Source organism: Falco peregrinus, chromosome 5, assembly GCF_023634155.1.
Source record: "Falco peregrinus isolate bFalPer1 chromosome 5, bFalPer1.pri, whole genome shotgun sequence".
Classification (NCBI taxonomy): domain Eukaryota; kingdom Metazoa; phylum Chordata; class Aves; order Falconiformes; family Falconidae; genus Falco; species Falco peregrinus.
Genome location: NC_073725.1, coordinates 53,787,868 through 53,800,713, shown reverse-complemented (window position 1 = coordinate 53,800,713; position 12,846 = coordinate 53,787,868). Strand labels below are relative to the sequence as shown.

The following is a 12,846-nucleotide window of genomic DNA, read 5'->3' as shown; positions in this document are numbered from 1 at the left end:
TTTTCCATACTTTTAACTTCTACACAGAAACAACTGAAAGAACCACAGAAAAGAGATTTGGGAGGGAGGCAGAGGGGAAGGTTTTTTTAAATCCAGGTTTATGTTATCAGCCAAAAGTAGCTAGCCAGCAACAAATTTATCTGCACAGTCTACAACGGCATACCCATGTCTCTGTGGCAAAGGAGTTCTCATTCTGAACAAATTCTCATCCTTATTGAGGATACCAAGGTTGTGTTTACAGATTGAAGACATTCAGATGCTCATTAGCTTGTAATAATCTTGTAACATTAAATTCAAGCAAAATATATTAATTGATGGTTCTGCCTAGCCTGGATTTTCTTAACTACAGACTAATTTGAAAAAAAGAAAAGGAGCTTGGGAATTTGCAAAACAAGGAGCACCATGGAGTGAAACAGAATTTACAAGGGAATTTATAGTTTGGGGAGCACAAAGAACCACACCCATTTTTAAAGCAGTACTTGAACCACTGTGGAGGGGTTGCAAGTTCTTACAAACATTGAGTGCATCACCTTTTAAAGCAACTACAAGGATGTTGGTTGTAAGATTTATTATTTTCATTTCTTTGCAATAAAAGCCAACAATTCACCAGCATACAGTGTGCTAATATAATATGCATTTTATAGTATGCATTTCATTTCTCAATGAATCAGCAATTTAGGTTAAATGTAAAAGCTTTTGCAACAAAGTCATCTTGGGTTTTTATCATAAAAAGTTATTTACTTACCCAATGATATGCTGATCAATGAAACTTAAGTAGCCTTTAAAATGCAATAAAAATAGCACAAAAACAATGCACACTTGTTGAAACCATGCAGCAAAACAAATTGCATGCTCTCATTCCACTAGAGTGAGTGGCTTTAGTAGCGCTAATCCACACTCTGGCAGATAAAAGGTACAATACAAATAATACCAGAGAACTCACAAATAGTGCTCTATAGAGTGAGGTAGTGTTTTCACAAAAGACTAGTCCCGATGCTCTCCTCTCTTTTAAGTATCCACACCCAAAGTTTCCCTCGTAGATACTCTTAGGAAGATGGAAATGGAAGGAGAAAGCAGAGTGATGGGATTGTGGCAGAATGAATGCATAAGCAGCTTTACTACACAAAAAAGTTAAGGAAAACAGTCAAAAGATTCCAGAGAAAACAGCAGATAACAAAAAGTAAGTAAATATTTGCCATTTCAAATAGTTTTATCTGTTAAAATTACTTTCAGTAGTGCAGCAAGGTGAAAAGGGGTTTTTTGTTTTTATTTATATTCAAAGATATTTACCCACTTTCCAAGTTTACTCTTGGTAGTTAAGATTTATATGGCAGATCCAACTAAGCAGATTTAGAGACCAGCCTTCTACACTGTTTCTATTTCACTTGAAATACATGTCAGATAAATCATCCTAGTGTCTCAGAAACCCACAAATAGGATACATCTGTGCGAAAGAAATCCCTGTGCTGGGGATTATCCACTATAACTCAAACAAAACAAGGCTGATGACAAGATCTACAGTGTACCAGTGATAAGCATTAACTTAAGAAATCCATTTTGAAGGTAATAAAAAGTACTTATTCATCTAGGAAATATTTCAGCTGTAACATTAAAAGTTGTAGACAAAAGTCTTCAAAACTATTAATAAAGGTCAGTGTAATTTTACTATTTCATTCTCTTTGAACTTTTTGTTCCCCATAAACACAAGCAATCTTGAAGAGCAATTACTTTTGCTGTTATGCTACATGACCCCAGCAGTGAATATGACACAACATGAGAAGCCAGATGACTTTCATGTTTAGTCCTGTGAATGTTGTTCCATATTAGAATCAAATGGACAAAGTTGTACTTGCTATAATTCACTGCAGTTTGTCTAGCAGCTCCATGACATTATCTAAGCGTTGTCTTTGTAGAATCTATAGGAATCTCTTCAGTCCTCCTGCATGAAGAAGTCTTCCCGTGATATTTCCCCCCCCACCTAACTGTGAAGCTTTTTTGTATCTGGTTTTGGACAACCTGAATTTAACACAGTACTGTATTATTTTACTGTTGTAAATTTGTAAATGGAATTTTCAATTGTTCAGTGTTACTGTCTATCATATTCTTGACAACACGCTTCTGGAAAGAAAATGACTTGCAGTTAAATACTGAGTCATTTGCAGCAACTGCTTTTCTGGGCTTTTAGAGCAAGGAGGGAAAAAAAAAAAAAAGAGGGTTAAATAAGTCCTACACTATGACCATCCTTATTTTCAATCCACTCCGGCAATCTTGTACTGTAGAGAGAACAGCTGACACAGCAATAAGAAATTCGGGATCCTGTTCCCAAATTTCTTAACTGGTCAGCTTTGTGCAAGGAACTTCCCCTTTCTGTGCCCTAGAGTTTAGAGATCTACTGATCAGAGTACTGATTAAGACAGTGAAATTAAAATACTGTCCCCAAAAGTAGGCGTAACTCAAGACTTGCAGCCTAACCTTTCTGAAGGAGGGAGACAATGTTACAGAATGTTTGTTTAAAACTCGAATGGAAAAACCTACTCTTATGACAAAGCCTCTATTTGTTGCAAAAGCTAATCTAATACAAAGAAGCAGAGTTGTATGGAAAAAAATTGGAAACTGTGGATGACAGAACTTTAAATTATCCATGTTAAGTAGGATACTTTAGTGTATTTTAACTGATATATTCAACTTGTAACAGTTTGCATAAAATCCAGTAGTTGAACAAGAAAATACAGAAATGGGTTCAAATTAATCTAGTTCACAAAACAGATGGCAGACAGACTTTTCCTGTGTGTTGCAGTATTCTGAAACTGATGTTAAGCACACCATAATTCTATTCTCTATCTGCTTACTCTGTACTACAGTAATTCTACTCTTTTTCTGCCAAGTTACAGACTTCTACTGAATTCAGTACAGTGAAGTTAAAAAGATGATGCAGGACTATTCCAAATGAGCTGCATCTTTTTAGCTTTTAAGATAACCTATAAATATTACTTCCAAACACTCAAACACTGTTCTGTACACCCTGGAACAGACATGAAATCACTAATCAGTGATGTAAATTGTTTAGGCTATTAAAGTTTCATTTGTTACCACTCTGATGCAGTGTTTTAACTGACATTTAAGATGAGGGGACAAATTTGCAAAATGCATGCAAAAAAATTTGAGGCTTGAAAACTTTATTCTATGATATGTATTTTAGTCATCACTTCCAGAATTTCTCATCTAATAGCAATGCCGAAAAACAACAAAACTCAGTGTTATGCTTCAAATATCTATTTGTGGTAGGGTTTAATTTATTACTGTTACCATTTACAACCAGGAACAGTACTAACCTGAAATAAACTACAAAACAGTCTGTGCTTGTCATAAACAAGCTATTTCACAGTCCCATAATAGAATCCATATAATGACAGAACCATCTTTTTTTTGTTGTTTTGTATTTTGCACAAGCAAATAAACAATACTCCAAACGACAACTTCACAGAAATCTCTGACAAGTATTCTGCCACTGATAAACACCAACTGCACAGTATTGATTTCATGATGAGAACTTCAGTACCTTCAAGTCTACCTACCACAGATACCCTAAACCAAAGCAAGCAGGTTTACCTTAACTCAAGGAAGTGGGCCTTTTCCCAGTTAGTTCCTTAAAAATGCTCATGCTAGTCCCATACTATTTATGGAAAACACTGTGTAATAAAACCATGCAGCCTTTCAAGTCCAGGAAAGGAGCATTCTTTTAAGAAAAAACACACTGATTAAAGGGTAATGTTTTATTAAAGATACCTCTGTAATACTATACTACTAAAAATGTGGACCTTACATTACACGTTTTGAAATAAGAAAAAGTATAAAAAACATGACATAATGTGTGTTAGTAGAGCAGCGTGCCATACTACCAAGCAAGACATGCTGGAAGTACACAAGAGAGACCCATGACAAAAGAGTATCTAGCAGAATATAACTTACAGGCAGGTTTCTTGCTGAGTCCAAATAGAGAATAAGCAATGCAGAAGAAAGCCCATCATTGGCTTGGTCTTTATCAGCTCTAATGCTTGTTAGCACCTAAACCAAAAACATACTGTAAGCCTTTCTGAAAAATCAAATAATGTTATTATTTCTTTCCCATTCCTGAAAAATATTTTTAAAACGTCTCCCAAAATGCAAACATTCACAAATGCACACTATGAAGCATACAACCAAAGTTTTCAAAATTCACATATATGTATTTCAAACCCAATTCCTAATTATTTTTTTTTAGACTGGACAGATTATGATATGATATTTCACTTCATCTCTCAGGCTAATGAGCCATTAGCTAATACTCTCAAACCTAACATTAAGAGAAGAGGACGACAAAAGCATTTTAAAATCCCTTGGCCACAAGAGTACATTGGCAGTCATGACTGGTTTGAGATTTCTAAAGATAAATAGCTTGGAATAAAGTTACAGGTTTATACAATTTCACAACTAAAGAATTATACTAGTTAACAACAATAACAAAAAAAGACCCAACACCAAACAAAACAAAACCCCCACACAACAAAAAACACCCCACAACAATCAAGATTAGGATAAAAGTAATGTGTTCCTTTAATACCTTGTCTAGATTTTCAGCAGTTGGCATCAATGTGAGCCATTCCAGTTTTAAGTGCAATTTTCCTTTGGACACTTCATCCAAAGTAAACCACTGAAAGTTAAGCAAAGTAATGTGAAATAAACTGAAACCAGACAGATACACAACTGCAATTGCAGCTCAGAACATTTAAGGAAATGCTAACTCCACTAGAAATCGCATAGAGCTGAAGTCTGCATAACCTGAAAAGATCTGATTGTTTAAACTGTCCTATTTCACACTAAATATAACAACACAGAATAACAAAAACTGCCATGCAAACCTCTATGTTATATTGTAAAATGTTTTTTTTTAACTATGGAGAGAATTCTTAAAGTTCTGTAAACATGTTCTGGAAATACAAACCCTGCATAACGTTACTATAAAATCTCTCTTCCCTTACATACAGGATGAAAATTAGTCTGTTAAGTCCGATAATAATTAAACCAAACAATTAACTATCTCCTGCAAGAAAGAGCTCTCACCAAATACATAGATTACTGGTTTTTGCATTTATCAACTAGTAATCTTAAAATCCGAAGACAGAATAATGGCATTATTCTTCAGATTTCACCAATTCAGGTATCTCTTAAACCACTGTACCGATCATCAGCAAATCTATTTCTATAGCATTAAGGTTATTCACGTATATACAGGAACTATCCCCGGAAAATAGTACAATAACTACATATACAACATATGGGCTTTTTAAAACCAAAGCTTACTGAACACTTACCTCATCTAGAAGACGCTCCTTTTCAACTTCAATTAAATCGATCATCAAACTAGAAAAAAAAAAAAAGAATACGTATTTTAGCCAAGAAGCAAAAAACCTAACACAGAACTCAAACCCCACCCTGTGCTTGCTGAGTCTCCAGGCTTCCACTGAGATCAAAAGAGCAGAATACTATTCTTTTAGCTCCTAAGAGAGGAATAAGTAGGGAATGAAATGGCTGAACAAAGATGAATGCAGGGTAACAGAAAATATGCCTATACTAGAGAACATTTTGTAGCTACGAGGGCAACTGGCACAGTACGGCTCCCATACACCTGGCCAAACTCTCAAAATGGCGACTACATCCAAACTACCCACTGGAAATAGCCCCTGGACGTATGCTGTGACCAAATTCATGCCTTGGCATTGTCTGGGAGAGAGCTTGTTCACACAAGCTAAAAATGTATCAGGGAATCTGCTAAAAATTAAACAAGGCAGACAACTGCATGCCACAGCATGAACATTTGTCGTGGCTTTTTATTTTATCAGTACTGATGTACACGCTATGCCACTTCCTCCCCCCAACCACTTCAGTGTAAGATTACAGAAGTGCAAAGAAAAGAAGCCTTTGTACTACCTACTTCTTTATTTTAATGAGAAGAGAAGTAGGTACTGTTGCTCCTGTTAAGAGAGAAGGAGCTGGAAAGATAAGGGAGTTCTACTCTGTATGGAAAGCAACAATGAGAAGCTCCAAAACTCTGCAAGAAATAAAGGTGACAAATTACTGGAGAAAGAAGCTGACTAAAACCCTGAAACGTTTATGGGTAAACACTTAGTTTACCAACTAAGTTTACTACCTTTAAGGTAGGCCTATGGAATTTAAGAGTGAGTAATGTTTGCAAAAGCATTACAGTAAATTTTTTTCTTTAATCTAATAGTTAACATCAGCTTTTAGAGAAAAATAAACTGCAAGATAGCTATTTAAAAACTATGAAGATGAGGAAGATACACAGTTTTACAATTTACAACTCTGCCTGAAGAAATAATTAAGACTTAGTGTTAGCTTACCAACATCAAAGCAGGTAGGGCACAATCCCTAACGAAAAAAAAAATCCCCCTAAACCCAAACAAAACAAAAAAAAAACCCAATCTTTTTTTTTTCTGGGTACCCACAATACTTACCATATTTTTAAAAAAATATGTGAACATACAGATGTGTATATATACACACAAGCACATTTTTATCTACATATATGAAGCAATTAGGGAACTACTTACTGCCATAATTTTGATAATACAGTAATTTAGCAGAACTGCAACTGCGATAATAAAGACTAGATGAAAATATTCCACCTCTTTTAATACCTACAAACATATTATCCATGACATTCCTTTATGTTATGTAACAAATATCCATTACCTTCCCAGGAAGTCATCTTTATCTGGGTCTTCATCAAAGAGCTCAATCTCCAGCTCCTGTCCTGGATGTTCATATACTAAGGCCTGGAAGTACAGTAAGATGGCACTGTCAACAGTAAAACTAATCAGCTTTGTTAAATGGCATAGTAACAGTAAAACATCGAACTGCAGTGTACTTGTGTATTAAAACTTATCAATGAGCAAATGCTTTAAAAAGATGCAATTAATGAGTAGAGCAAGCATAAGAGCTTTTTTGATGTGATTTGCTAATGTTGGCTTTAATAGACTAGACTGCTCTTCAGAATTACTGATGCTTAGTCTAGACAAAAGCACGTATACATCAATGGAGAATTTCTGTTTTGTTACAGAACTTTGGGCTTTTAGAGGGAAATATCATGAAGCTCCTCGAGGAAGTCCCCAGAGTATCACCTTCAACAAAAGAAACTCTAGAAGACAACTTTACAGAATGCAAAAAAAGATATTTTTATTGGTTATACCTCATAAACTTCATTCCATTTTGGATTCAGATTTTCTTTTATGACTTTGCTTTGGAAAATCTGGTTGCCCACACGGATGATTCCATAAGGATCTGACTTTCCCTTGACAATCCCTTTTAGGTAAGTATCTTTCCCCTCCAGGTCCTGAGCTTCTATAAAGTGTATCCTTAGAACACCCTGAAAAAGGAAAAGGTAAGTTTAGGTAGCAATTTGAAAGCTTCTGTGTCATCACAATTTATGCAATATGTGTCTTATCATTTCCATTGTGATTTCCTTAACATGAAAATTAGTTTGGATACACTGTAAATGGAGAGATATCAATGATGATCCACATACACAGCAGACCTAGCATGCAAGATATTCCTGAAAACAAGATTTCATCAACAAGCAGAAACATGCCAGTTATATCAAGAAATGCCATGCTACCCGAAGTGAGTAACAATAAATAGTAACAACTGTCAAGTGAAAAGCACTAACAATGATTTACAGCGATAATATAAAACTTATGCTACTTATTTTTTAGTTTATACAGTTGAACTAGATTTTAGCAAGTAATATGTTTAAGATTCTAACAAACTAAAAAAAATCCTTCTTGGCGTTATTATGAAACATTAACTCAACAGAAATTATTTATAAATTAATTATTTTAAGTGACTGGATTCATGATAACTTGTACTACTGCAGTAACTCTAGAAATTCACACAGATGTACATATCTTTAGCGGTTACTACTACACAAAAAGCTAAATATGAAATTCTTAGTATTAAATGAAACATGCTTACCTTTGGTATAGGAAACCGCAGTTGAGCAATCTGCACTTCACTGACAAGTGGGACTGTAATTCTATTTGGAAGGACCAAGTAGTTGGATATTATATCCAATATTATTGTATCTGATAAACCACTGTTGGAGAAAATAACCCTCAGTTACTTCATAAGAATTAACCATGTTACATCACACTAATATACTCCTTTTGCTGCTTAACAACCTAAATGGAGAATATATTTGTCGTTTTAGGGGGGTAAAGACACACCTGTTTTTTGAACACTTCTTTTAAAATAACGGATTCTTGCAAAATGGCCACCAGGTGGAAGCAGCTGACACAGAATAGCAGAAACCACAGAGATGACTATAAAGTTCTCATTTCCTTGCCACCACCAAGTTCTCCCCTCACCCTCGCCTTTTAAAGCCACCCAGGGCAAAAGGCTATTGCATAAGTTTTCTTGCCTGCATTGCATATAACCAAGCAGATGTTAACTGTTAATCTACTTTTGTATTTCAATAATGATTTAACTGTCTCTGAAAGTCTGGCTAACCATTCCTGTATTGTTATGAAACAAGTTGTCCTCTTGAGCTGGGAGGACCACCATTTAAAACAGAAAAACAAAAGAAAACATGCTCCGAATAAAATATAGCCTAGGGAAGCAAAACAGGTTTTGTTCTGGCAAAAAGGGAGTGGCAGTACAATCACACTGGTAATGAATCATTTAAAAAACCCAACCCCACAGTCCTCCAGAAACACAGAAGAGAGAAAGATTTCCTAAGCAACGAGTTCACCCAGTTGGGTCTGAACTGACAACAAAGCAGTACGCTGTCAGACCAATACAACAGTTACACATATTGCCTACACTGGCAAAAAGGCTGAGCTGCAGCGATACAATTCGCTATAGGAGACAAGTATCCAGGAAGATTTTAGGGTTATGCACAAAGGTTCAGAAAGAAAATTACAAAAATACTTGAACTGCTTGTGCACTCTTGCTAAAGCTGGTGGAGCTGCTTCAGGGATGAACGATTTCTCCTCCTAAATACACTTTATGATTCTCCATTTACAGTTATGAAATTAAAATGCAAATAATATTTGATTACTTAGAACATTTTTCAGAGGAAGCACATGTGTGTAATCACCTTGAGAAGTTTTTCTAAGACTGGATAAGTAGTTGCAAGTAGCTCTGACTCAGCAGTTAGCATATTTATAAAAACACAAAAGCTGCAATGAAATGTAATAAATATATATACTATATATATGTGTATATATACACACACACACACACTTTCATTTGGGGAGAAAATTTCACAGTGAGCAATGAAGGTATTATGGTGGAGATGGGTAACAGAATTAAATACAATCTGGCCCACTGATTCACACCAATATTTCATGCCAGTACAGCCTGCAACCCCTTGGCTGCCCACTTCCACAGAAAATATAGATGAACTACAATACACGACAGAACATGGTTGACTTTTTAACGTCATCCAGTAAGATAGAACAGAAGAAACTCAAGGCTGCATCAAGATCAATGGACAGGTCTGTGCAAACCCCTCTATTCTCTGAAAGAAGCAACAGTGGACAATGTTAAGATACTGCTCAGGGGAAAAATTTCCTCTCCACTTCTGTGAATTAATTCACATCTGTCCTAAAGAGGAGTCTTCATTCCCCGTCCTTGCTTGCAGAGCTCATCCAATCATATTAACAAAGACTTTCATTCTAAATGAACACTGAACCCTACAAATGTAGTTTCAGTAATTAAGACAACTACTATAAGAAGATAATCATGTTATTTGAAAATAAGTAGCTTCCTTTAGTCATCACTGTAACATGTTTTTCAAACTTTTTCAGTTCCATGTTGGTAATCATAGTTTTCAACTTGTGTATACTAAAAGTTTCTCTAAAATTAGCCAAGAAAATAGACCCCATTGTTTTGTTAGAATTGACTTAAAATTTTAAAATAAACGTCTCCACCAGTCTAACATTACAAGGAAAATAATAAAAAGCTGAGGTGATAGTAACTACACAAGCAACAACCACACTTTTCAAAATACAAATCTGACAACAAATCTCCAGTAGGTAAGTTTGCTTTGTTCCTGCTTTTGTTAAGTGTCCCTACCTGGCAAGAAGAGAAAGCTTTGCCGTTATGCTCAATACAGCACATGCCTTAAGAACAGATGATTAATGGAAAAAACTAACTGACCTAGGTCAGAGAAAGCATATGAGCAATGCAGGACAGGCAATGGTACCAGAGCTGCCTTGAAAGAAAGGTTATTGTGCTCTTAGTTAAGATCACATACATTATGAAATAAGCTACAGGCATAAACAAACCTATCCTGGAGTAGCAAAAGGTTCAGAGATTGACTAATGTTCAAATGGTGCTAGAGCAGATTTCCTTAAATAAAAGAAAGAGCCTGAAGCACTACACAGTCCAGTCACTGGGAGGATTCACAATCCTCTCTGTTAAGATGAAACCCCAACTCTGTGATTCCAAAGGTCAGCCTCACAATTTTACATCAATATAAATGCTTGAATGTCACTAAAATATCCCAGAAATTAATATGAAGAATGAGCTAGCATTAATGGAATTTCACACAAAGAAACTGGACTCATAGGAGGCAGCAGATACTCCCTAGCTAAGTAATGAATTAAATTAATTCTAAAAACAACATGACACTTTCAAGCTGTTTAAAATGTATCGAACCAAATATTAGCCAACTGGGATGCTCCCAGGTGGAAAGTATTCTTCAGGAATACACGGCAAAAGTAACAACCTTTTGCCATTATGTTATTAAACTAAGAGGTCTGATCTATGGAAAACAGAGACAAATCACTGATCAAGCTACAGAGAAAGATGTATCAATTTAAACCCTTACATTGATGCATCACCAATAAACAGTTTCTTAAGACTGTAAAACTCTTAAGTCATTGATGATAAGCACAATTATTTTCTCAGTTCTCACAAATGACAAGTGCAAAATGTTTCACGTATTTTACATGTCTTCAAGAGCTCAATTTCATTGCAGGAAAATAACTGTCAGGTACCTACTCTTTGCTATTTAGTTCTACTTATTTTTTAGTGACAGAATAAGCAGCTATGTATTTTTCTTGCATCATCTTTATTTACACTGCAGAGACAGCACATCTCAGACTACATAAAGTGTTTTTACTGTATCTCAAGCAACTATAATATAATTCATCTTCCCATCATCCACATACCTTCCTGACAGCACTTTAGTATTCTCACAGCCTGGCTCCTCCTTACACAGAGATTTTAATTCCACTCCACTGTAAGCTATACTAATGATGGAACATGAATTACTTGTATGTCCTTCTCCTTGTGGAGTCATATACTAAGAGCAACAGAAGTTGTTAACAGCTCACAGGGAAGCTTCTAGCAGCAAATGCAGAATTTCATTTAATAGAAGGCATTTGCAAACAGAGTACAAGCAAGTATTTTTGCGTGCAGGCAACAGCAGTAAGATAAAAAAGGTACCTGTGGCAGCAACAATCTCTTCATTGTTCAGCACTGTTTACTACAATATGTCAAGTTACCCTACCAAACCATACAATCTATCTATATAGATAAGAAAAACAAATTCAGCACTGAAGAAATGTCTTGGCAAAACAGAACATGAGTCACCTCGGTTACAGTTTCTATAGAAACTATACCACATCTAGATGGCATGATTTTATGCATGTGTGGCCAAGCTTGGTTGCTCTGGAAACCATAAAATTGAGATACTTAGCTAGAATTTGTTTACATCTGAGGTTTTGTGTTTGCAGTCAGCCAAACATGTAGTGTGGTATAAATCTCAGGAGCCTAGTAAGCTTAGGTACTAAATGTGAGTTTATTAGTGTTATGTCAAAAAAGCAAATTATTACTCGGTACTTGTATTTTGGAAGCCCTTTTCTCACTCATCAAGAAAATCTCTTTCCTTGGAGGCAGCCTTAAGCAGGCTTGAAAGATAAGCAATTCTTGCAGCCATTAACCTACTTAATGCAAGTTCTAATTTTGAACTGTTCAACTGGGATTCCGTGCAATGGTTTCACACGTCTAAGCAAAGCAAGATCTGTTTCAGTCACGCAAGTGAGCAGTAAAGGATTAATACCTAAATTCAAACTCATTTTTAAACAATAAAAAAGTAATTCTGGAGTCAGCCAGCTCTTGAGAGTACGGGATCCAATAAAAGGACTAGTCACAAAATCCAAGTGTGTATCAGATCCACCCTTACTCCCTTAGCCATAGTTTCAATATTAAAAAGACCCTGGGTAACTATTACAACTAGATAATTATGAATATACTAATGGATTTAACCTCATCAGGATTGCAATGATTCAAAGCAGCTTCGTTTTTACCTCTACTCCTGCTTTTTTCTTTGGGGTTTTATCATGTACTATTTTGACAAGCTCTGCATAAACCAAGCATTTTTTCTAGCTATATATGGTCAATATTTTTGCTACTCCATTTGATCTTCACATAATAAACTGAAAGCTTTAAAAAGTAAGTACTTGAAGAGATTAGGAAGTTTAATTTAATTAGTGTCTTAAGTATTTCTAACTACCTTTATGCAAGCAACTAGAGAAATATCAGCATACAAAGCCATGAGCCAAGATGTCGTGAACCCACTGACATGAAAAATAAGGCTCTCTGTCTTTCTGCTGCCATATGAGATAGCAGATAGGAAATTCACAAGATTCTGGAAATCTGGAAAGGCTGAGAACACTAAAAAAAGCAGATTAAAATTTTTTTTCGAAATGTTTTTAACAAGTTCCATAGCTGTAAGTTTGTGCATTTTTACTTGTAGTGAAATCACTACCTTCTGCACGTCGA

At 35.5% G+C, this 12,846-nt stretch overlaps 1 protein-coding gene across 2 annotated transcripts in view; it reads right to left on the bottom strand.

The window, feature by feature from the left end:
* ESYT2 (extended synaptotagmin 2) overlaps positions 1–12,846 on the bottom strand; it is an 84,546-nt gene that overhangs the window by 18,663 nt on the left and 53,037 nt on the right. For both annotated transcript variants that reach the window (XM_027781718.2, XM_055804931.1), the window contains exons 8-13: positions 8,029–8,149; positions 7,247–7,423; positions 6,751–6,833; positions 5,352–5,400; positions 4,601–4,690; positions 3,970–4,065 (exon numbers count right to left, since the gene is read on the bottom strand). In XM_027781718.2, the coding sequence (XP_027637519.2) occupies positions 3,970–4,065; positions 4,601–4,690; positions 5,352–5,400; positions 6,751–6,833; positions 7,247–7,423; positions 8,029–8,149 (616 nt within the window). The remainder of the gene's footprint in view (positions 1–3,969; positions 4,066–4,600; positions 4,691–5,351; positions 5,401–6,750; positions 6,834–7,246; positions 7,424–8,028; positions 8,150–12,846) is intronic.